This window comes from Octodon degus, unplaced genomic scaffold (assembly GCF_000260255.1).
Source record: "Octodon degus isolate 3935 unplaced genomic scaffold, OctDeg1.0 scaffold00065, whole genome shotgun sequence".
In the NCBI taxonomy this organism is placed as follows: domain Eukaryota; kingdom Metazoa; phylum Chordata; class Mammalia; order Rodentia; family Octodontidae; genus Octodon; species Octodon degus.
The window spans coordinates 9,821,165-9,845,649 of record NW_004524641.1 but is presented as its reverse complement, the minus strand read 5'-3'; the positions used below and the strand labels follow the sequence as shown (position 1 = coordinate 9,845,649).

Here is a 24,485-nt window from a genome sequence, read left to right as displayed (position 1 = left end):
CCCCACTCTGGCCACATGTCCACCTGTGCATGACCTTATAGGACAAGGACAGAAGAGCACCCTTGAAGTTCTTCTCAAAAGCAAAGGGGGGGGGGCTGGAGAGATGGCTCTAGTGGTCTAAAGCACCTACTTAGAACAAGCTAAGCTAAGCAAAGCACAGGGACCACGGTTCAATCCCCCAGCACCACATGCCAGCCATCCCCGCCCCCTGGTGGGCTGAGCTGGCCACACACAGACACAAAAATAAATAAATATTAAAAAATAATAAAAAAGACTAAGAATCTTACAATAGTTCAACTCAATTTCTTTTTTATTGACCTGTATATTTTTATCATCATATATTTAATTTTTCTATGTATTATAAATACTACGATAAATTATTATCTTTGTCCAGCCAAGTATATTTTGAAGTTATTTAACTAATAACAAGATTTTTATATATTTATTGACATATTTCTATATAGTTCTATACCTCCCTCTGGTGTCATTTTCCTTCCATGTGAAAGACTTCCTCTACCATTTTTGTTTAGTGCAAGTCTTCTGGTAATAAATTCTTTCAGCTTCTATGTGTCTAAAGTCTTTATTTTGCTTTTGTATCTGAAAGATATTTTTCAAGTGATATAGAACTTCTATTAAAGAGTTTATTCCATTGTCTTCTCATTTGAATTTTTTTCTTCTGGGAACTCTTCTGTTGTATTTTATCTTTGTTCCTCTGTACATAACTTATATTTTTGTTTGTTTCCCTTTAAGATTTTGTTTTTAATTGCAGATCTCTGCAGTTTCATCTAACGTGTTTTGCCATGTTGGAGTTTATTAGCTTCTTGGATCTGTTAGCTTAAAATTATCATCAAATTTGGGAATTTTCTTTCTGTCTGTCTTTTTTTCTATCTTTCTTTCTATCTTTCTTTCTTTCTTTCCTTCTTTCTTTCTTTTTTTGTATTTTAGGGAAGGGTCTACAGGGTGCTCAAGGTCTCATTACTAGATCAGACTTGTAGTGATCTGCCCGTTTACAGCCTCCCAAGAGCTGGGATTACAGGTGTGTACCACCAAGCCCAGTCTCAATTGCTGTCTCATTGTGCCCAAATCGAATCCCCGGCCCCTGCACCTGCTTGCAGTTGCTTTAATCTGCTGAAATTTGGCCAGCTGTAAATTTGCAAATTTGCAAGTCATTATTTCTTTGATTTTTTTTTGCTATCATCGTTTCTTCTCTCCTCCACTCTAGGAACTCCAATTACATGTTTAATATCACTCAAACTTGTCCCACAGTTCACCACTGCTGTTTTTATTTTTAAATTATTTTTTCTTTGTGTTTCATTTCATATAATTTTTTACAAAATTTTTTTAATGGTCAGCTCAGCCCACCCTGGGGGTAGAGCTGGCATGGCATGTGGTGCTGGGGATTGAACCGAGGTCCCTGCATGCTTGCCTAAGCTTGCCTAAGCAGACGCTGTAGACCTCTGAGCTATCTCACCAGCCCTCATTTCATATAATTTCTAAAGGCTTGTTTTCAAGTACACCAGCCTTTTCTCTGTAGTATCTTACTACTTGCTAATTTTGTATATTTTTTTTTATCTCAGTCATCGCATAGTTTTCTGTTTCTTTAAAAAAGATTTTTGTTTCCCTACTCAACTTCTTAAACATTTGGAATACAGTTAAGATAGTTATTTTAATATCCTTCTCTGTTAATTTTAATACCTGCTTTACCTCTGGATCCATTTCAGTTGGTTGATTTTTCTTCCCATTTTGATTCATTTTCTTTGAGTTGATGTAAATTATTGTTTTGGTTTTTTTTTTGTTTTGTTTTGTTTTTTGTGATACTGGAGATCGAACTCAGGATTTTTTGCTTGCCAGGCAGGCACTTAAGCTGCTGAGCTATATCCTAGGCCCTCATTTCTATTTTTTATCCCTATAAATACCTTGTGCTTTATCCTGGGATCCAGTTAAATTAGCTGGAAATAATTTTATCTTTTGGGTCTCACTTCTAAGGTCTGTGGGTGGGGCCAGAGCTGTGTCTACAACTCATGGTAGAAGAGGCGCGTTCCCTGGCCTTGTGTGAGCACGGGCCTCGCTCCCCGGGACCCTCCCCAACGTTGGGGTAGTTTCCTCCTATGCACATGCTTTACCAGCACCGGATGAAATCTTGAGCTCTTCACAGTTTCCGTAATTCTGTCTCTCGCCTCAGCTCTCTCCTAGTCCTCTGTTGGACAAGTTCCCGATACCTCGGTCATTCCCACAGCTCATGGGGGTTGAAGCTGAAGTTCTGCCCACATTGTGTCCAAAGGAGCTCAGACCAGCAGCATTCTGCCGGGCCCTGCATACTAAGTGTAACGTGGAAATGCCGTTGCAATGAAACAGAAAATGCAGCTAAATAAGATCAATGCTCCCCAGATTTTCAATTTTTTTTCATATAGGAAAAGTTTAATTCTTATTTAGCAAGTTTATCAATCTTCTGGTAAGAAGTAGCATCTATTTTCACCCTGTTTCTTTCCTTAACATCAAAATAAGCTTCATTAGCTATATTCATATAGGTTCCGTTAAAAAACAAATCCATAACCTGGAAGTCAGGCAACTTGAATAATAATTTTAGCTTTTGTCGTTTACTGTCTGTTGGCTTGTACTCTCATTCACCGAGAGTGCTTTTCTTCATCAATAGAAAGACTTGCTCACCTAGAGATCCTCTGTGGTGGTTTAGAAATACGTTCACTAGCCAGGAGGAGTGAGGCACCCTGTACCCCCAGTCCTGAGGGAGGATGGAGCCGGAAGAGGCCCCGTTTTGAGTCTCGCCCCGGCGATTTCAACATGACACTCTGCCTAAAAATAAAGAGAGATGAGGATGGAGCTCAGGTAGAACACTGCTGGGCATGGTTTCTAGTACCACACACACACACACATACACCCTGCAAATTATGATTCTCCTTTCTTCAAGAGGTGGAACTTCATTCCGCTGTCACTGAATGTTAGTGGGACTTGATAAATCACTTCTAGTGGGCACTGTATGGAGGTTGGCGGTGTTACCTCTAAACCTAGGTTGTAAAAGGCACTGGGAATTCTTCCTCCCAAATTCTCTGTCTCTGTCTCTGTTTCTGTCTCTCTGTCTGTCTATTTGTCTCCTTCCCTCCCTGCGTCCCTGACTCCCTCCTTCTCTCCCTTGCTCCCTCCCTCCCTCCTCACCTCTCCCTAAGAAGATACTCAAAAAGTCTTCTGGAAAGGCCTGCGTGGCAAGGAAATGAGGCATCCTCACAAGCGCCACCAGTGTGGGCCATCATCTGGTTCCTGTCACACTCAGGGGTCCTGAGAGCACTGTCCCTGTTCCTCAAGGGTAGAAACAGTCCCAGGATCTCTGAATGCAAATGCTTCCAGCAATCCCAACCTCATACCCTAACTTGGGAAATGGTTGTATAACACAAAAATAAAGTTGACTCAAGTACTGATCAGTTAAATTTATGTTTCCGTAAACAGAAAGGCATGTGCGGGTCTATTTGACAGAGAGAATGTACATGTTTCATATTTTGATGATTTTTTTAAAAAGTAAGAACAGCACTATACATATCTGAAAGTAATTTCTAAAGAGCAGAAAAGCCTTGTCTGAAGAGTGGCAAAAAAGTTCTTTGACAAAGAAATAGGTTTATTTTTAAGTTTCTGAGGGGTCAAATTGAATTATAAATGGCAGTAAAGAGCAAGGAAAAGATCCATGAAAGTTTCTGGGGGAAAGGTAAGATTTTCTAAAAAGATAAGGTATTTAACAAGTTATATTTAAAAAAAAAAAAAGGTAAAAACCAAAACTAAATAATTTTTTTAAAAAAACAACTGGGGGGAAAAGGGCAGTGAGATAGCTCAGTAGGCTAAGCACCCACTTAGGCAGCTCAGGGACCAGGGTTCGCTACCCAGCACCACGCGACACACCAGCCCTGCCTCCGAGAATACTGAGCCAGCCGTGGAGACCTAGCGTGGTGGCACACGCCTATAATCCCAGCAGGAGGGTGTGGTGTGGGAGTGGGGCTCAAAACAGGAGGATCGCTCCAAATCTGAGCTGTGTAGTGAGAACCTGTGCCGATACATTAAGAAACAAAACAGAACAGGCAGAACAAAGAAGGGTGGGATTGAGAATGCAGTTCAGTGGTAGGAAATATGCTTAGCATCCCCAAGGTCCTGGATTCCATCTCCAGTCCTCCCCTAGGCTACAAAACAACAACCCAAAAAAGGGAAGCGGGGAGAAAGAGAAAGGAGAGGGGAAACAGGGAGAAAAAAATCCTTTAGGTAATGATGACATGCAGGGCACATTCCTCAAAGTGTGGCGGCCACCTAGGCAGCTGAGAAAACAGCAGAGGCCTGGCTCCAACCTTCCCTTCCCTTTCCTTTACCTGAGGCAGGTCATGGAATTTAGGGTGGCTTTCCTGAGCTTCCATGAGAGTCCTAGAGGCCCTATCTGTGGGACTAGGGAGTGGCCTTCCTACTCTCAGAGTGAAGGAACATGCTCACCTCTGTGGACACGGGAACACACCCACCTCCCTGCGTGTGAGGCAGGTTCCACCGCCAACTGCCCAGTCACACCTTTGTGCCGCTATATTTCTCTGTGACTCCTCCATGACACCTGGCCTGACAATGCACCTGCTAAACGGTTGACTGAGGTCTTTGCTTCCTTGTGCAGGAAACCTCCGATGTCACATAAAACTTAAATAAATTGACAACTTTTCTCTCGCTATGGGACTCTCAGCTATGAACTTAGAATGGGTAAAGGAAAGATATTTTTTTGCCTCTACAGTGATATTCAAATCTACCCAGAAATTCTTTCCTCTGAAAGTTGAAAACTGCACTAAACGAAGTTATCTAAGAAAACAGATGTAGTTTTTTTAAAAAAATTTTTTAATTTTTTTTATTTTATGTGTGTGTGTGTGTGTGTGGCCAGTTCAGCCCACCAGGGGGCGGGGCTGGCTGGCATGTGGTGCTGGGGGATTGAACCGCGGTCCCTGTGCTTTGCTAAGCTTGTTCTAAGTAGGTGCTTTAGACCACTGAGCCATCTCACCAGCCCAACAAATGTGGTTTTGGTGTTGTTATCAAGCCAACATGTCTTCTCCTCTCCTTGAATAAGATATGTGGCTCAGCAGAGAGAAACCATGGTGCTGGGCTAGTGACACTTGGTGGCTCTGAACTGCCTCAGATGAGACTTTTGAAAGTAGTCAAATATGTACAATGGGATGGAAATTATTTTTGAAATAATAATACTAACACTTAAAATTTTGAATTTCCAAAGGGGCCTGAGGATGGGGAAGGCAAAAGGGAAACAAATAACATTCCTGAGATGTATACATACCAGTTCCCCAAGAAGAATGTAATTATTATGTTTCAAGAACATATACTATTAAAAAAGAAACAAAAGTGAATAAAACAAGCAAAAATAATGTAAAAGAATGTAGGAAGGGAGGGAAAGTATTATGAAACAGGTAAAGCCAAAAATTTATTTATTTATTTATTTATTTATTTATTTATTTATTTAATGTACTTGATACAGGGTCTGCAGGGTCTCACTGTGTAGGTCAAACTCAGTGATTCTCCTGTTTTCAGCCTCCCAAACACTGGGATTACAGGCGCATACCACCACACCCAGTCTCAATCACCATTTTAGCAGGCCCTGGGGGTGGGACTGGCAAGGCACACTGAGGATTGAACCCCAGTCTCTACATCTAAGCTGGTGCTTTAATCTGCTGAGCTATCAGGCCAGCCCTAGGCCAAAAATTTAATGGTTGATTAAATTAAGATATATAAGTAGATATAAAAATAAGATAAAATTATGACTTTTATTAAGAGAATTTCTAAATTTCAGCTTTCTAAAAGGATTACAAACCAAGCATGGTGGTGCACACCTGTAATCCCAGCACTCAGGAGGCTGAGATAGGAGGAACATGAGTTTCAGGCCAGTCTGAACTGCCTACTAAGTTTGAGACCGGCCTGGACTATTTATAGAGCAAGACCTTGTCTCAAAAGAATATAAATAAAAATAAAAAGATAAGATATTTTTATTTTACGAAAAAAGACACCAAGTGTGCACTGAACATGAATTGACGAGACAACATATAAAAGAAAACCCATGTCATAGAAAATATGAATGTAGTTAGGGGTCAAGTTAATAAGGATAAATTGTATATCTTTGACTTGTATGTTTTAGCATACTAATCTGCTATTACAGGTACTCAAGAAATATTTACTATGGAAAAAGAAGTCTTGCCATTGAGCGTGGAGCAATTCAACTGTCCGAAGTCAAATGCTTCATTTCTTTTCTTTTTTTTTTTTTGTAGGTATTATTACTTGGCATTCAAAGCACATCAAACACCTCCTGCTAGCAAAGAGAGCTGTGTTGCTATCTTGGAAAAATCCAGATTAGATCGCTGGGTGCTGGGGAAAACAAAGGTAGTTCTTTCCTGTTGTTCAGATTGTCACCAGGGATGCTCCTCTGCTTGCCTTTTGTCTCTTGTCACTGATAATAGCGGCAAGATGGCTGTGTTAGTCATGTAGTTTAGTGGGCGAGACCCCAACCTGAAAATAATCTTTGCTAGTCTTGAGTCATGAGCCCAGAGAGCTTAGGCGCCAGAGCAGAAAAATTCTGCATATGTCTTTTTTACAGCTACTTAGCACTTCTAGATTTTTGAACTTACTTTAAATACTTTTATTTAAATTCTCATTTTGAATGCTTTATATTTTGCCACACATGTAAACATACAGAAGCTGTTATGGTGATGGCGAGACTATAGTGTGGTCCTTTTTTTTTTTTTTTCTAAACTCACATTGTGTTATTTATTGCATGTTCTGGTTATTAATTTCATCTTGTGTAGCTTTTAATTTGGGGCAACATCACGTCCCTGCAGGACACCAGGCTTTATGGTCCCATCTTGAACTGCCCTACAGAATCTGCTTTAGCCTAGATGTTGGTGGCAGCTCCCCAGCAGAAATTGGATCCCAGTAGGCCAGGCAGGCCCTGTTCCTCCAGCTCCCAGGGCTGGCTGTGGGTGGTCCTGGTGGTTTCACCTCCATGAGAGGCTGAGGCTCTGGGTAAAGACAGCAAAGCTCAAGCTGAGAAAGTGAGACTCCTGTGTGAGGCCAGGAAGGCCGGAGAGCTCCTAGGGTCGCTTCATGTGGGGTCACTTCACCTGGGGTCACTTGACTTCATCTTCTATTTACATCAATAATCAAGGCTTGGCAGCCTGAGAAGGGGATTTATATTTGTCCCCTAAATGTCGGTAATAACAGCATATATCCAATCAACTCCATTTATTTATTTTTTTAATCTTATTTATTTGGTACAGGGTCTCCCTACACAGCTCAGGCTTGTAGTGATCTTCCTGTCTCAGCCTTTCTAGCACTGGGATTACAGGCATGCACCACCACATCCAGTTTCGGTGGTAGGCTCAGTGTACCGGAGTTCAGGGCTGGCATAGCATGTGGTACCGGGAATCAAACACGGGTCCTTGCGCTTGCCGTGCAGGCGCTTAGACTGCCAAGCTATCTCCCCAGCCCCACCAACTCCATTTAGATAATAGTTGTATTATTTACATTAAATATGCTGGAGTAGAGTAGATTTCTATTAGAAAGCCCATGAGTAATATGGAAACTAATGCCTCCTTTCAGGTTTTTCTCAAATATTACCATGTTGAACAATTAAATTTGCTACTGCGAGAGGTCATGGGAAGAGTGGTCGTGCTGCAGGCATACACCAAGGGGTGGCTTGGAGCCAGGAGATATAAACGAGTCAGAGAGAAGAGAGAGAAGGGCGCCATTACCATCCAGTCGGGTGAGTGGACCAGTTCCCAGACCTGCCGCCCGAGTCTTGGCATTTCACTAAGTACTAGAAGCTGCTCACCTGTTTTTACACTGGTCGTTTCTCTTTTTCTTTCTCCTCCTCCTTTCCTTCTCCCTTGTCTCAGCAAGTATTTATCAAGCATCTGTCATAGGTCTGAACCTTACTAGGCACTGGGGCTGCAGCCCTGAGGGGATCCCCCAGGTCCCTGACCTTGCAGAGGCACAAAGGTCATTGCAGTGCACTGTGACCAGTGTCCACTTGGAGATATTATGAGAGACCCAGGAGTGTAAAACCCAACACACATCCCATCTTTCAGAATGGCTGAGATGATACATCCATGCATGCAGGCCTGACTGGCTTCCAGCAGCAGGAACACAGTGCCCTTCCAGCAGGCTTTTCTAGCCCAGCCAGAGCTGTAAACCAGACGAGCAAACTTGTAGCCTCTCCTATGCCAGCCCTGCCCATGGCAGTGTGTGCTCCAGACAGCAGTATTGCTCCTGTGCTAGGGATGAGCAGTTGTTAAAACATCAGCTCTTGAATATGGTGGGTGATTCCTTTGTGCTATCAGAAGCCACAACCGTACTGTGCCTTGGCTGACTTTAAATCTCCTGAGCAATCTCAGCCCCTTGGATAGTTGAGATACTTAGGCTCAGGTTCCAGGAGCAGGCTGAGGGAAGCCGCTCAAGCCCCTGGTGGCCGGCTTATGCCTCGGTCTATAGCTAAAGGATTAACACCCCTCTCCCGGCCCTTTCCTCCTCCACGCCCCATCTCCCATGCCTCCCCCATCTCCCATGCCTCCCCCCATCTCCCATGCCTCCCTCCATCTCCCATGCCTCCCCCCATTTCCCATGCCTCCCCCCATTTCCCATGCCTCCCCCCATCTCCCATGCCTCCCCCCATTTCCCAGGCCTCCCCCCATCTGCCATGCCTCCCCCCATCCCAGCTTCCCCACCCAAGAAGCTCCTTAGCTCTCAGTGACTCTCAGCCACTGTTATGCCCCTTGACTCCCCTCTGTCTTTCTTGTGACTCTCATGGTTCTTTTTCTCTCAAATAAGAAAACATTAAAAGGACCATACTATTCTAGCGCCCTCCACACCATGCCTCCATGGTGTCCTCTTTCCCATATGGGATCCCAGAGTCCTGAAGACAAGTCCCTCTCCATGGATTGGACTGAGAGGGAACCACCTTACCTGGGGTTGGGACCCAAATGACTCCTATTAGGGGTGCAGAGTGTTCTGGAAACTCACTGCTTGAACAAAAATGGCTCCCGGAAGCATTTTCAAAGCCACTCTGCAAGTACAGAGAGGCCCTTCTTCCCCACCATAGCTCACATATCTGCTTATTTTGTTCAGGGAGAAAGCAGGGCGGGAAGAGAGAGGGAATAGACTGGAGGGGGAACAGCTTATATCAATCCTCTGGCACGTTGTTAAATTAATGTCATTCCTAGCACATGGTTTTATATTTTTAGCCTGGAGAAGATATGATGCTCAGAGGAAATTTAAGAAAATAAGCAACAGAAGGAGTGAGTCTGCTGTTTATATTCAAGCAGGTAATTAAAACATCATTTCTCAGCGTCCACTTGAAAATCTTCTGTGATTATGCTGAAATAGGTTTAGAGAAACTGAAAGGCTCATAACTCAGGAGCCCTGGAGTGAGTCCGCAGTGCCAGGAGTCCTTGTGTTTATTTGATATACTCCCCGCGTGTGTGCATAGGCCATTGTGGCCACCGCCACGTACCACGCTTGGCTTAAGGCACTGAGAGTGGGTCCTCTGATTGTCCTGTTTTTTTTAATACTGGAGACTGAACCCAGCGCCCTCACACTCAGCTGCATCCCCAGCCCTTCTGTGTTTTATTTTGATACAGGGTCCTCCTGTCAGGGTCCCTGGACAGGACTAGAACTTGCAACCCTCTTTCCTGCCATGGTACTAGATTACAGGCATGCACCAGGTGTTGTTTATAGTCCTGACTTTATAAAGGAAGGAACTGAAGTCCAGAGAGGCCAAGTGACTTGTCCACGACCTCACAGCTTGTCAGCAGCTTGAGTCCCTCATATGCAATGGAGCACTGGTTTAAAGGTCAGGTTATTTTCAAGGCCTGCCTCTCAACACCACCTAGAAGGAATAACTTGAGGACTTTCCCTGATCTAGGCTGGGGGTGGCAGGCGTGGTCCTCCGGGGTCCACAGGGCAAGCCCACCATGGCTCTTACGACTCAGTTTCCCTCACCCCTGAGTCCTGGGCACTCTAGTCATCCCATCCACTCCTTCCCTGGCTGTCAGGTCAGTCTGCTCTGCCACACTTGTGTCCACTGCGGCTGCCAGGCTGGGCCTCCCTGCCTCTTTTGAAGCTGCATATTCCTCTGGGGCTCTGGAAGAGCCTGCCAGGAGGCTCTGTGAGCCCAAGTTACTGGAGAAACTGGAGATGGAATAAGAGAGCAAAGGCCAGTGGACGGAACCATAGGGAGAGGGGTCGGGTTTCAGAAGCGGCTGAGCTCCAAGCACATTCTTCAGTAAGACAGCTGCAGCCTTCACAGGGCTGGGCTGAGCAGGCTGCTGGGGTTCTTCTCTGATTCACAGGCCACTGTTGAAGCCTGATGTCATTCAGAACTAAAATATTTGGGAGGAAGGATGCCATTTAAATGTAAATATGTAACATTTAACACCTCTTCCTACTAATTCTAAGTTCCACAACTTTAAAGTCTCAGAAAGAGGGATGCAATGACAGTTGCAGTGTAAGAGAGACAACTCCAAGAGCATCAGTTGTTCCCCATTTGCCCAACTACACACACACACACACACACACACACACACACACGCACGCACGCACACGCAGAGTCTCCCTTCAAAAGAGGATACTAGGCTGATTTCTGATCTGTCAGTTTGGCCCAAATCCAAACATATGTTTTAAAATATAAGCCCTGAGCTTGCATATTGTTGGACCACTGAGGCCAGTATGTAAAAATCATAAATCCAGTTTTCCTTATGTGAGAATCCTCTTTAGAGGGCTCCCTGTTCTGCACCGCGTTCTTGCCCAATGAATGCAGCATCAAAGCAGCGAGATCTACTTCATCATCCTGCGCCCAGGGCAGGGATGACTGCATCTGGTCACCGCAGCACCTGGAGGGGAGGGTGCTTTTGCTTGGTGCCCCTGCAGAGAGCAGTCTATGCCGCCTCATTTATTTTTCTACTTTATAAGCACCTGGCTTCCATAATCTCACAGCTACAGCCTTCCTGCCTATTGAGTGGTATTAGAACGTAGATTAACTGACTTTGTAAAGTCTTAGGCAGCCTCAAAGGAAACCCCACACCACCCTCTCAGTGCCACCACCACCGCTATCCTCTGTGGCAGCAAAAGAGAAAGCGGAGTCTCTTGCCCTTCTGTAACACACCGTGGACAGGAATGGGCGTGCTGCTTTTGCCCTGGTGGGAAAGATGCACTCTTGGATAGGGCAATGGCGTTTGCATTTTATGGCCAGTGTAATTTTACTTGAGAAGGCTTCCTTATCTATGAATTTAAGGCTGCTTGTGTTTATCTGAAAAGCAAAGCACCCCATTCCCAACTATGTGGGGTTGTGATTTTCCAACGCACAACCCCCTCTGTGTAAGCTCCTCCTTGTGTCTCTGGGTGTTTGCCAGGGTATTGCGAGCTAGGCCCCCTCAGCTGTGAAGCCTGCTGGAGGAGGCTTTAAAATAGGATGATAGCTTAGCAAAGCCACCTCAGGTCATTTTCTGAGGTTTACCTCTAATTGTTTTTTCAACAAAGCACTTTGTTAAATGCATTTGTTTGCACTTCTAGTTCTGGCCCTCCGTGATCTTTTTTTTTAATGGCATTGCTAAGATGTGTTATATATTTTTAAAAGAGCAGCTCTTGAAATTTAGGAAGCATTTGGCCTACATGTTGCTGCAGTGCAACGCATATTGAAATTTGTTTTCCTTTCATCTCCTTCCCAATAAAAGCAGCCGCGGCTTATCCCTTCAGCTTCCTCAGAACTTCCTCTCAGAATTCCCGATCTATTACGGCACATTCACACACCAGCAACAAGCTGCCTTTTCATGCTGTCAACCTTTTCATCTGAAATGTAAATTAATTCTTGCTGGTATGCCTTGACAGAGATCAAAGTCGGGTATTAACCTTCCTGGGCGGTCTTTCTCCTCCGGAAGACAGGACCAGTGGCCACTGGTAGGAGCTGTGTTCTGCTATAGGGTCCTGTACCAGGCAGCCCTCAGTGGAGGAGCCGCCCTTTGGAGCCTCCCAGTCCCTCTGCTGGTGACCTCTTCCGGTACTGGGACTTTCAACTGGGTGTGAAGCGATTTGCCTGCTGATTCTCAAGGGCCAAGGCAGCTTGGTTTAATTGTGGGCTCTGCCCTGGGATTCTGGGGCTGGGCTAAGTGGCTCTGCTGGGAGTGATCTTTAGATTGGAAGCCTTTCCCTGGCTGGCTCAGTGGGTCACCTCTCCCTTGTCAGTCTTTGAGGTAGGCTGCATTTGCATTCTCCAAATAAACAGATGTCTTTCAAATACATGAGCTGGTGGTCTGGAGATCTCTGTGGGCCCCGAGCGAGCGGTTCACCAGCTAGTGATGTTAGAAGAGAAAACAAATGGAAAAAACACGCTAGGTACCACGGATACATTTCCTACGTGGGTCAGTGCACAAGCAATAAAGGGCCTTTATGAGCTGTGAGGAGGTGGGAGAGAAGGAATGGGGGCTCCCTGGCCAAGATCCTCTGCAAGTTTCCTTTGGGGGCTGGGGGAAGCCACTTTGAATAGCACCTTGGCAAGAAGTGTCATGTTTTCTTGTTTTTATTATTGGCTAATTCTGTCCATGGGCTCTTGCCATAGCAAAGCACCCTCCTTTAAATGCTAAAGAATTAAAAACATATCCTTTTTTAAATTTGGAAAGTAAAGACTGGGTGTGGTGGCGAGCGCCTGTAATCCCAGCTCTTGGGAGGCTGTAAACAGGCGGATCACTATGAGTCCAAACTAGTAGTGAGACCCTGAACACCCTGTAGGCCCTTCCCTAAAATACAAAAAAATAATAAATAGATAAATAAATAAGTTTGGAAAGTAAGATTATAGATACTAGTGTTCAGATAGATGTGTGACTCTCAGTGAACAGTTATGTTTATTCCATTACTAAGGTATTACATTTTTAAATTAACTATATTTTTTCAACCAAAATGCATATGTTCTTCAGGGGATACTATCAAAACAACATTGAGGGGATTTTAAAAAGATAGATAGATAAATAGACAGATCACTTTTTTGATTTTGTTGTTGATGTTAGCTTTAAAATTGTCCCTCTGACTTAGGGTCTGTTTGGGGCTCTGGGCCTGGGAGGAATGCTCTCTACATAGGTGACAATGAAGCCCTAGGGTGATGGTAGTAAGCCCAAGACACTCATGCCCAGCAGACTATTTGTATGATTGAAATGTCTACTGTAGGGGACCTAGGGATCGATCTCTCTCTCTCTCTCTCTCTCTCTCTCTCTCTCTCTCTCTCTCTCTCTCTCACACACACACACACACACACACACACACACACACACACACACACTGGTTTATGGTACATTTTCACCTCTATTTCTGTGCTGTGAAGACTGTTCTCTTACTCACTGTCTTCTCTGCATTCTGCTCCCCACCCCTGCGACAGCACCACCATGTGTCATTAGAAGAGAACAGAGCACTAAGCGGGGACTTCTGTCCTCTATGGGCTCTGGGGAGAGCGCTCTCCTGGCACCCACAGGAGTGCTGCTCCTGGCCCAGGGGACACCTCAAGCCTGGAAACAGATGCCTTGAACCGGCTTCAGGTGGAACTTCAGGCACATCATGTGTCACCTGCCGAGTGGAGTTGTCTTCAGTGCTACTTCCCCCAAGTGAAGACCCTACATCAGAGTTTTAGTGTCTCACACTGCCTGAACTTTTAAACTCTCTCAGAGCAAGACTTTCTTTTATCCATTTCTAACTTTAAAAGGCTGTTTCTTTCAGCATTTTTCCTGGGTTAGCGATGACCAGGTAGTTGTAGCAACTTCCTAGAAATACATTTCCAGAAATATCTGTCTGTATGAAGGACAACTTTCCTTTCATTTCAGCTTTTCTTTCCTTTTCTTTTTGTGGTCTGGTGGTTGAACTCAGGGCCTTCACATTGAGTTACACTCCAGGACATTTTATGATTTTTTAAATTTTGAGACAGGGTCTTGCTAAATCCCTAAGTGGCCCAGGCTAAGCTTGAACTTGTCATGCTCATCTCTTATCTTCCCAGAGTGCTGAGATTATAGGTATGTGTGACTATACCTGGCAACAACTTTATTTCAAATTAGCATAATGTTTTTATTCATTCATGTATTCAACTGCCATTTATTAAGCACCTGATTCATGCTGGGACTGGGCTGGGGAGATAGCTCAGTAGTATAAGCACCTGCCTAGCAAGCACAGGGTCCTGAGTTCAATCTCCAGTATCACAAAAAAAAAAAAAAAAAAAAAAAAAAAAAAAAATCAGAAAATTCATGCTGGGACTACTATGGAAACAATGAGATTAGTTTGGGGCTTCAAATTCTCCTGCTCCAATACAGAGAGCTCGAAACTAGGCTCTCCTTCCAAGGATGCTACTTGAATAAACCAGGAACTATATTATATCAACACTCATTGGAAAAGAGTTGTATGAAATCTAAAGCAATACCAAGGGTACGTCATTATAAAACACAGCCAAGGAAATACACCAAAATGAATCCAGCCTCTTGTAGATAAGAACAATCACAGTAGGTATTTTTCTTTCTGAGAAAGCCATGCATAAATAGATGGTTGATCGCAAGCCAAATAGGAGGGCGAACACAAATGAACATACCGTTGAGAGAAAAAATCCACTGGGAACAAACAGAAGTACAGTATCTTTATTTGTCCCTCTCTTTTGCATCTCTATTTGTCATTCTACCTTTATGGCACTTCTTCTTTATTCCATTTCTATTTCTTAGAAAGGTCTATGATCATTTCAGACAAAAGCTTAATTCCTCAAAGCCAGAGTCCTTGTCACAGGAAGCACAGGTGTGAGAGAAGACAAGTTCCAACTTTTCTTGGCCACAGGGCAGGAACCAGCTGCCTCCTCTTCTAGAATCTTCAGCTGTATTCACACAATAGCAAAGAAACTTCTGGAGGAATCACCCAGTGTACCTGGGCTTGAGATGAGCTGTAAACTACAAACTAGCTCTTCTGTCTTCCTAACCTTTGCTTCACTGAAGATGGGGTACCCTTCCAGCTGAGCACAGGGGCCCTGCTGGATTTGCTGTCCTGCTGACCTGCTTTCTCTGGCTTTTAGTATACAGCTGGGTCTGGCTTCTGACTGGTGTAGGATTATTTTATTTTTGTGGTCCTGGGGTTGAACTCAGGACCTTACACTTGCCAGGCAGGTGCTTATGCCACTGAGCTATGTCCCCGGCCCTAGACTTAATATTTGGGAAAGGGAAGCACTGTGATTTACCTCAGGGAAATGTTATCTGTCTGTGAGCATGGTCGGGGCCCGCAGAGAGTCTCAGGAAGGATGGAAGGATGGCTTTGTGCATGCAACTTGCAGCAAAGAAGACCTGGCCTGTTCCTTTAAGATGCCTCTCAAGAAATGAGCTCTGCTAAACTTCTCCGGCATGAACAATAGAATTTTTATCACAGCTTGACTTGGAATGAAGAGAAATGTCCTTTGCTATGGTTTGCAATGATTGCTTATGTTAAGATGAAATAAGCCGGAGGTCAGGGTAGCTACTGTCCGCCTAGTATGCAGACGACAAAAAGCTGTGGTCACTGTGGGCTTGAGGGCTGTGTGCCACGTCTCAGTGACACGGCAGGAACACATGCTCCAGGTGAAACTTTGGTGCAGCAGTTGGGCCTCAGGACTAAAGATTAAAACTACACTCCCGGGCAGAAGCTCTGCTGTATGTAATCCACTTCCTCCTTGATGGGCTACATAAGGAACACTCTAATCCAGCTGGAGAGGGTGGCCCAAGGCAGCATCTTCAGCACTTGGCGTTGGATATGGCCACACCCTGATGACCAATAGGCTCTTCAGCTGCCTCTGTGCGATGTCTTTTTCAGTTTTTTTTCCAGGTAGAATTTTGTAACTTTTATTAGGTGTTAGGCTATAAACACCCAATAATAAAGAAACACTAGTGAAAAAATTACCAGTGCTTTGAGAAAAATGATCAGACTTTTTTTTTTTTTTTTTCCTATTCTGCAAATAGAAAGTTCGGTTTCTTCTTTTCCTTTAGAACAGGAGCGCAGGGAGTTTCAGTGCATGTCCCTCCTTGTGTCTGGCTTCCTCTGTGTTTCCAGCGCCGCCTCACTATGGACTGTGCTGTCCCTTCCTATCTTGGGCATGGCTGGTGGACACAAGGTACAGTGAAAGTTTTGGAGTCCTAAAATGGCAGAGTTTGGAGTCAAAATACTGGAGTTTGGTGTTAAATCCGGGTGGGATCATTATTTGCCATATAGTTTGAAAAAAAAAAAAAAACCATCTAACTCTTGAACTTAAGTTTCAGCAGCTGTAAAGTGGCAGCATCAAAGCCTGGTGCTCAGGACTGCTGTGACAGTGGTGATGCCGTGCGTGTGGCACTTCTTGCACAGCACCTGGCTCGTGGTGGATACTCAGCAAATATTCCATCACTGTGGCCCCTGCCCAAACGTGAACTTCACTGGGAGGGGGGTCATCTCTGAAATACTAGCAAACCTGTAATCCCAGCTCCTCAGGAGAATAAGGCAAGAGGATCATAAATTCAAGGTCAGCCTGGAAAAATTAGCAAGAAATGAAATTTAAAAGGGCTGGAGATCTGGAACAGCGGTGGAACACTTGCCTACCGTGCACGAGGCCCTGGGTTCAGTTCACTGTAGTGGATTTTAAAAAGAAATAAAAGAAAAGAAAATCCTCTTCTAAAATTAGTCTAAGGCCAGGGATGTAGCTCAGTGGCACAAGCGCTTGCCTGGGCAAAATCTTGAGTTCGATGCTCAGTAGAAAGAAAGAAAGAAAAGAAAGAAAGAAAGAAAGAAAGAAAGAAAGAAAGAAAGAAAGAGAAAGAAAGAAAAGAAAGAAAAGAAAGAAAGAAAGAAAAGAAAGGAAGAAAAGAAAGGAAGAAAAGAAAAGAAAGAAAGAAAGAAAGAAAGAAAGAAAGAAAGAAAGAAAGAAAGGAAGGAAGGAAGGAAGGAAGGAAGGAAGGAAGGAAAAAGCAAGCAAGCCTAATAAAGTTGGCACTTCAAAAAGATGAGACTATTTTTCTGGTACCCGTACAATCTCAAATAGTGGGCTGGGATATAGCTCAGTGGCATTAAGAGCCTGCCTGGCAGCCTAGCAAGATCAAGGTCCTGAATTTGATCCCTGGCACACGCACACGCGCGCGCACACGCGCACACACACACACACACACAAAGGACCCTCAGTAATTACAATTAAATCTTCATTTATTTTACAAATCTTTACTTTTTCTTTCTTTTTTTTGAGGGGGGGCAGCTCAGCCCACCCAGGGCTGGTGCAGCATGTGGTGCCAGGGAACAAACCACGGTCCCCTGTGGCTGCCTAAGCTTGCCTAAGCAGGCGCTTTAGATCACTGAGCTATCTTGCTGGCTCCCAAGCGCGGGGATTACTAGCTTCCATGCCCAGTCTCATTCACTGCTTCAGTGCACCCCGGGGTCGAGGCCAGCACCACAAGCCGGGGAATGAACATGGGCCTCTGCACTCTGCCTAAGCAGGTGCTTTAGTCCACTGAGCTATCTGGCCAGCTAAATCTTTATTTATAAAACAACAACTTTATAAGTCTTAACATATGTCGTGTCTATTCATCTAATAGAAAAAGGTGGGCTCCATTGTGCCAAGGACTTGAGCCATTCACATTGGTACATTTTTCCAGGAAGTCCAAAGTGGCTCACCTCACATGATGTGTTACTGACAATGCATTTGCCCTTTTACTAGTTTGAGGCCCTTTCGCAAGATAGCAGTCTCCTCCTGATCCCCTTTCCACAAAGCCAGAAATTCTTCAGTCCAGGAGCTACACACCTCCCAGATCTGTTGCCTGCTAGTGTGGAAAGCAAGTCGCCTTTCAGTTGTCTGAAGAGTTGGAAGCTGCTTGCCTGCCTCTCAGGTTTAACCCACAGTGACGGGTGATTGTCAGCTCAACAGCCGAGCGACAGCTATTTGGCCAGGAGTCCCAGCCCCAACAGGATGCACCATAGCAGGGGCCTGGTTTGATTTGCTGTGGCCATGAAGTCTGAATCACCAAGTACAGCGGCGGAGGCGAGGGTGACAGCTGGTAGCCATTCTCGTCAATAAAGTTGTGACGGCTGAGAGGTAGGAGCAACCAGAGCCTGCTAATTTCATAGACTTTGAGCCAAGCGCTTAGTGTCAAAACCAGCCATGGTCATCAATGCAAGTGGATGTGAAGGGCCCCTCATCAGCGTCGGGGGTGGCCCTCCAGGCTCTACTTCTGGTAGATTGGGTCCTCTTCCCGCAAATAATCTGGTTGGAGGAGAAAGAGCCTTTATGTTTTAATTTCAACTTCTAATAACTTCTTAAAAGTGAGGCTCATTAGGATACAATTTACAAACTATAAAATTTTAACAGTTTGATAGGACTGGTCTAATGTCAGTCACATTGTCCTCTCTGCAACTGGGAAAAAGAAATTTGAAGCAAGTTTCCCCTTGGTCCTTTTGCTGGCCCTCCTCCCTGGCCCCCAGCCCCTGATGACCACCAATGGGTTTTCTGTCCCTGCAGCTTTGCCTTTTCCAGAGTGTTCGATAAATGGTGTCGTGTCACACAGTATGCAGACTTCTGCCAGAGGCTCTGGCCCTCAGCCTGATGCTTCTGGGGTCCATCTGCACTGTGTGTGGTCAGTGCTTCCTTGCTTTTCAGTACTGACCAGACATCCAGGGTGTGGCTGTATCGCATTTTTATCCCTGTACCGGCTGAAGGGTGTTCAGTTATTTCCATTTCTTGGTGGTTATCAATAAAGCTGCAATACACATTCAGAGCTATGTCTTTTTAAGAGAAAGTTATAGGAAAGTGAATGACTTTCCTATCTAGAAAACTCGAACTATCTGGGCAAGAATGAGCCTGGGAAGCTGGAGATGTAGCCCAGCGGCAGGGTGTTCTCCTGACACATAAGGATGTGGGTTCAATCCCTAGCACCCCACTCCACAGACACAGAGGACCCTAGAGGTGGGAGTTCTTTCTTGGCTGCTCACAAATATAATATTTTCCTAACATTTATACTTTCACGTAGCAATTCACAGTTTATACAAAATACTTTCTTTCACCTTATTTTCTAACCCTAACGGATAGGCTAGGAATTCTGCCTCATGTCACAGATGGAAACTCAGAAATTTCCTGTAACCAAGACCATCCAACTCCTGATCTGTTGCTCTTCCCCCAAGCAATTTCTCAACATGTCTGTGCAGAATGTTGTGCTAGATGCTTTTTGGGGTGATCACAAAAACAGTATTGTTCCATCAGATGGGTACGGTCGCCATGGAGGTACCTGCCAGCTGCCCAGTGCTACAGTGGGCACTGAGTGGGCCAGAGCCCCCCGCCACAGGGAGCACATGCTCTGAAACTGCCTCTAACTCCTTTCGGCAATGTCAGGAGATAAATTATAAAAAAAATTCAACTGCAACCTGGACAAGAATAAAACAAGTGGTGCAACAGCCCCTAGAAGTTCAGAGGGAAGGAAACTTCCCCCAGACAACCATGTTACCAAGCAGGCGAGAGACACACTCACTCCAAGGATAAAGGAAAACTTCTCTTCTTAGCTTCCAAGTTGGAGAAAGTAATTGGCAAGCAAGACTTTCTTTGAACTCTGTCAAAGTATAACTGGGATAATGCTTGGGATTCAGTACTGGGAGTCAAAGTGGAAAATGCTCTCATACATCTCAAGTCACTGCACTGGTTTTGTGTGTTTGAGATAGAGGCTGGGAGTTCTGATGTGGTGCATGGAAAACAAAAAGTGTGGCCATGAGATCCTATTCTCTAAGGACAGAGGTCTACTTTCTCTGTGCTGCTCTCAGTGGCGTTCGCCCGTCAGACCTCCCACACATTGGCCTCTTCAGTTCTGATAGGATGGCTGCTGACCAGCTGTCATTCCAGACAGAATCCACTCTGGCTCCTCGGGAACATGGCCAGGAGAGGCCAGGAGAGGCTGGATGGGCCTGTGTCTCATCTGTGTGTGCCTTCCCTGCCAGGTAGACTGGCATGCTTTGCCAGCTCCAGTACGAGGGCAGGAGAGTTGATGCAGCCTAGATCACCAACTAGGAAACCTATCAAGACTGTGTCCCTGCTGAGACAGTGCTTGGGTCTTACAGAAAGCCCTTCCCAGCCTCGTCACAGCCCAGGAAGCTTATATGTGTAATCCCATGGAAAAGTTATTGGAATTCTAGTGAGTGAGCTCCATTCTACCACTTCCAGTGCAACCCATGGTTACAATAAAGACATAAGGCATATTTACACTTATGGGGAGCCATGGGGTCCAAAGTCCAGCCATGATGATAGCTATCTGCAACAAAGGCCTTTACCCAGGACCAAACCCAGATTTTATTCATTTGAGCAGAAGCGAGTAGCTTAAAGATGAGTGACTGTGAGAATGACAGGAAGTAGGTGAGTGCTTTGAGCTGGGCTAAGTAGGAGGCCTGAAATCACCTCTACAATGTGCAGAGAAGGATATGCAGAAAGAGTAATCTGCACAGCACAACTGAGGTAGTATCTAGTGCTTTGGGGTGGGTGCTTCAGCCCTGGGGCGTCATCTTTCAAGCTCCAGGAAGCCATATCCTGTACCTGGAAACTCGATTCTAGCATTGGCACTTCATCCTGTCTCTTCCCAGCTCACACCAGGGAGCAGCAGGTGGGAGTTCTGGGGAAACACAGATGCCATCTTCAAAGACTACCACCAGCTCCTCAGCTGGACCTATATGCATTGCTTAAGGCCAGTTGAAGGGATAAGGAAAAGTCCTAGCCAGCTCTATACGTGGTAATACATGAAAGTAGGGTCAGGCTCAGCCAAAATGGAGACAATTGCTCCTTTTTCAAGGACAGCCACCCAGGTGGTACTCCACAGGGTCTGTCCTCTGGGTGAGTTGCCAAACACCAGCCCAGACCAGAAGCACTGCCTGCAGCCTCTGGTCTGTGGGTTCCTAGGGAGCCTAGACTCTCAATAATGTGGGAACATCTACATTTTCACTTCCATATATAAGGGGTTGGGGAAGAGAAAGAGTAGGGATTATAATTCTTAAATGTTTAAGGAAATGAGGCTGCACCATATGATATTTAGGAACTCAAACTTGAGGACAAAACTGCTAAGGTTTAGGCCCTGGCTCTGCCTCTGTTCAGCTGTGCAATTCTGGTCAAGTCATTTAATCTCCCTTTGCCTCAGTCTCCTCACCTATAAGGTGAGAATAAATAAGTGTGATCTCTACCTTTTAGAGTTATTTGAGGATTAAATAACATTTTATCCCTCAGTACTGAGAGTTGAACCCAGGAAAAGATGAGCTATATCCCAGAACCTTTTCAAATTTTATTTAAAAATACTTATTCTATTTAAGTTTATTTTATTTTTGAGACAGGGTTTCACTATGCAGTTCAGGCTGACCTTGAGCTCACTTTGTAGCCCCGATTGGTCTTGAACCTGCAAGGATCCTCCTGCCTCAGCCTTCCGAGTGCTGAGATTACAGGCATGTGCCACCATGCCCAGCATTATTATTTTTAAGTTGCCCAGGCTACCATCAGATTTAACTTCTTCCTTTTTCTTTCGTTTTTTTTTTTTTTTTTTTTTTTTACCAGGGATTGAACTCAGACCCTTGCACTTGCTAGGAAAGCACTTATTCCACTGAGCCATCTCCCCGGCCCCTACCATCAGATTTGACAGCCTGCTGAACAGCCGGGAGGACAGGCAAGCATGTGCCATCTCATCCAGCCACGAGTTAATTTTTGCAAAGGACTTAGATTAGCTCACGGAACATAATAACCTATGTGTTTCTGTTTGTTAAATAAAAAGTAATGGAGTTTTCCTTATTTCTTTGTCTTAACCCTCCTTATCCCTACATTCAAATCAAGCCTATGTACCAGACTTTATTTATTTATTTATTTTTCTTTCTTTCTCCTAGTGACTTCAGTCCTTAGCACTGTCTTGCCACTTCCAGCTTCTGGATCAGTTTCCCAGAGGAATTGTAACAAATTGCCATGAACGCTGTAATTTCAAATAACAGAAATTTATTTTCTTAATAGTTGTGGAGGGTAGAATCTAAAGTCAAGGTATCAGCAAGCTTGGTTTCTCCTGGAGCTTTGATGGGAGCTCCTTAGGGGTGCTCTGCAGGGTAGCAGATGCCTTGTGTTTGTCCTTAAATAGACGGCGCATTCTGCAGTTCAGGCAAACCTCGCCACTCGGTGTCCTCTTTGCCTGATTCCTGTTGTGTACATGTAGCCCCAAAGGGCTTGGCAACATCTGCTTCCTTCTTTCTTCCCTGACAGTCAAAAGCTTTTCCATCTTACTTCAGAATGCTTTATTGAAGACCTGATTCAGTAGTTTTCTTTTCTTCTTCTTCTTTTTTTTAAAATGTATTTAGTAGGGGGTCTCCAGGGCCTCACTACATAGATTGGACTCATAGTGATCTTCCTGTTTTCGGCCTCCCAAGCTCTGGGATTACAGGCTTGGCCACCACGCCCAGTCTCAGTTGCTGTCTCAGTGCACCTCGGGGGCGGGGCCAGCACAGCTTGTGGTGCCAGGGACCGATTCAGTTTTGCTGGAAACTATGAATGGCTTGTACAGCTCAATCTGATTTTGGAAAGACTTGCTTCCTCCAGCGAACTCCACTCCTAATACTGCTTTACTTCATTAAACCAGAAACCCTTAGGGACTTTCTGGATGACCTGTCGCAGGAAAAGCCTCTGTTGCCACCCTGGCACCTCCACCCCAAGTTTAGCATTTTATCAACATGTCTGCTATTCGAGTTCATCATTTTATTTCTCAGCCATGCCTCTGGTCTAAATCTTTCAATCCAATCCAGTCACCTAACTCAGTGACCATTTTTTGCTTTTTCAAAATCTGTATCTACAAATTTCTAGTATCCTTTTGCAGTGAGGAATTCACCGGAGAGATGCCAGTGATTCCAGCTGTCACCAGGGCAAGCTTAAAAGTGCTTGGGAAGTTTGGATCCTGCTTTGAACTCAATGGGTTGATAATCTTAACTTATTTAAATTTATCTCTTTAGTCTGACCCAAATCCCTTTCTCTGCTCTTCAGGCAAAGCTATGGGATGGAGGCACAGACTTTTGCTAAGCTTTATTAAGAATATTCTGTAAGTTTTCTGTTTGGTTTTTATACTTCAAATAACTCTTGAAATCAATATTTTGATGACTGAAGTGTAAATGAATAAGAAACATGAAGCACATTCTCCCTTCAATTACATGAACAGAAATTCTATGTGTTTTTATTGGAAACCTGGGAAAAGTAATGGGCAATCACTAAGCTCCCAGTAAAATCTTGGTGCACCCTCTCCTTGGCTTTAGGGGTACGTCTTCCTAAGGGAGTCCCAAGAGAAAAAGTTCTCTGGGGTATTCTCTGGCTTTCCTTGAATTCTCATTATTGGGAGTGCTGTTAAATTACTCTTGTTCAGGCCAGCAAGATAGCTCAGTAGATAAGAAGCCTGCTTAGGCAAGCTCAGGGACTGGGGTTCGATTCCTGGCATCAAATGCCATGCCAGCCCTGGCGATGGGCACACTGAGCCGACAACTGAGTCCAGGCGTGGTGGCACCGCCTGTAATCCCGGTGCTGGGGAGGCTGAAAACAGGAGAATCACTGCAAATTCAAGCTGCATAGTGAGACCCTGTACCAAATACATAAATTAAATAACAACAAAAAAATTACTCTTGTTCCTTTTTATTTTTCCCCTGAGGACCTCAGAATCATTGCAGACAAAAGCCTATAATCTCAACCCTCCGCACAGGCAATCCCATTTCAGTTCTGAGGAACTGGGCTAGAAGACAAGGTTAAAATTTAGTTGTGGCAATTTTCTTTTTCAGCAAGAAAGCAGAAGTATATTTGCATCCTTAGACAGGGCTCTTCCTTTTTCTGTTTTTGTCAGTTACTGCTTTTATTTTGCTTATCACAGTATGACAAATGAGCTTGGGCCAGCTCACCTTCAGGATGGGGACCACCTGCCTGGTGCTCCAGGTCATGGAGTTAATCAATCAAGAGAGGCAGGAATCAGCTTATGACATTCTGGCCCTGTTTTCACGTCTGCTTTTTGTTTTTCAGTTTTGTTTCTACTATCTGCTTATAAAGCTTCTTTATTTTTTGGCTCTTGAGGGTTCTGGTCTTTTTACCGTATTTTGAGACAGGATCTCACTAAGTTGCTTGGGCTGGTCTTAAACTTCTGATCCTCCTGTTCTGGCCTCCCTAGTAGCTCAGATTACGGGTGTGTGCCACCTCGCCTCATGGCTCTAATGCTTTTTATACAATAATAAAAATTATATAACATTCCATTTAAATTTTTTCTTTGTATCTTTTTGGCAGTTATACAATAATAGTAACAACAAAAGATGATTTTATCCACCAGTAACAACATGAAGAATTATGTTTCTCCTTCAAAGAGATATTTACATTTAAGGTACCAAAAACAATGTAAAATCAGCCATATTTTTTCCAACACAGACAACAGAAAAACAACTGGTCTCTATATTTATTTTTC

General features: G+C 44.4%; 1 protein-coding gene across 5 annotated transcripts in view; it reads left to right on the top strand.

Annotated features, from left to right (window-relative positions):
* Myo3b (myosin IIIB) overlaps window positions 1-24,485 on the top strand; it is a 472,753-nt gene that overhangs the window by 298,431 nt on the left and 149,837 nt on the right. For 3 of the 5 annotated variants that reach the window (XM_023719167.1, XM_023719166.1, XM_023719170.1), the window contains 3 exons: window positions 6,294-6,405; window positions 7,621-7,783; window positions 9,261-9,341. The exons of the other annotated variants lie outside the window; for them this stretch is intronic. In XM_023719167.1, the coding sequence (XP_023574935.1) occupies window positions 6,294-6,405; window positions 7,621-7,783; window positions 9,261-9,341 (356 nt within the window). The remainder of the gene's footprint in view (window positions 1-6,293; window positions 6,406-7,620; window positions 7,784-9,260; window positions 9,342-24,485) is intronic. 5 annotated transcript variants of the gene reach the window in all.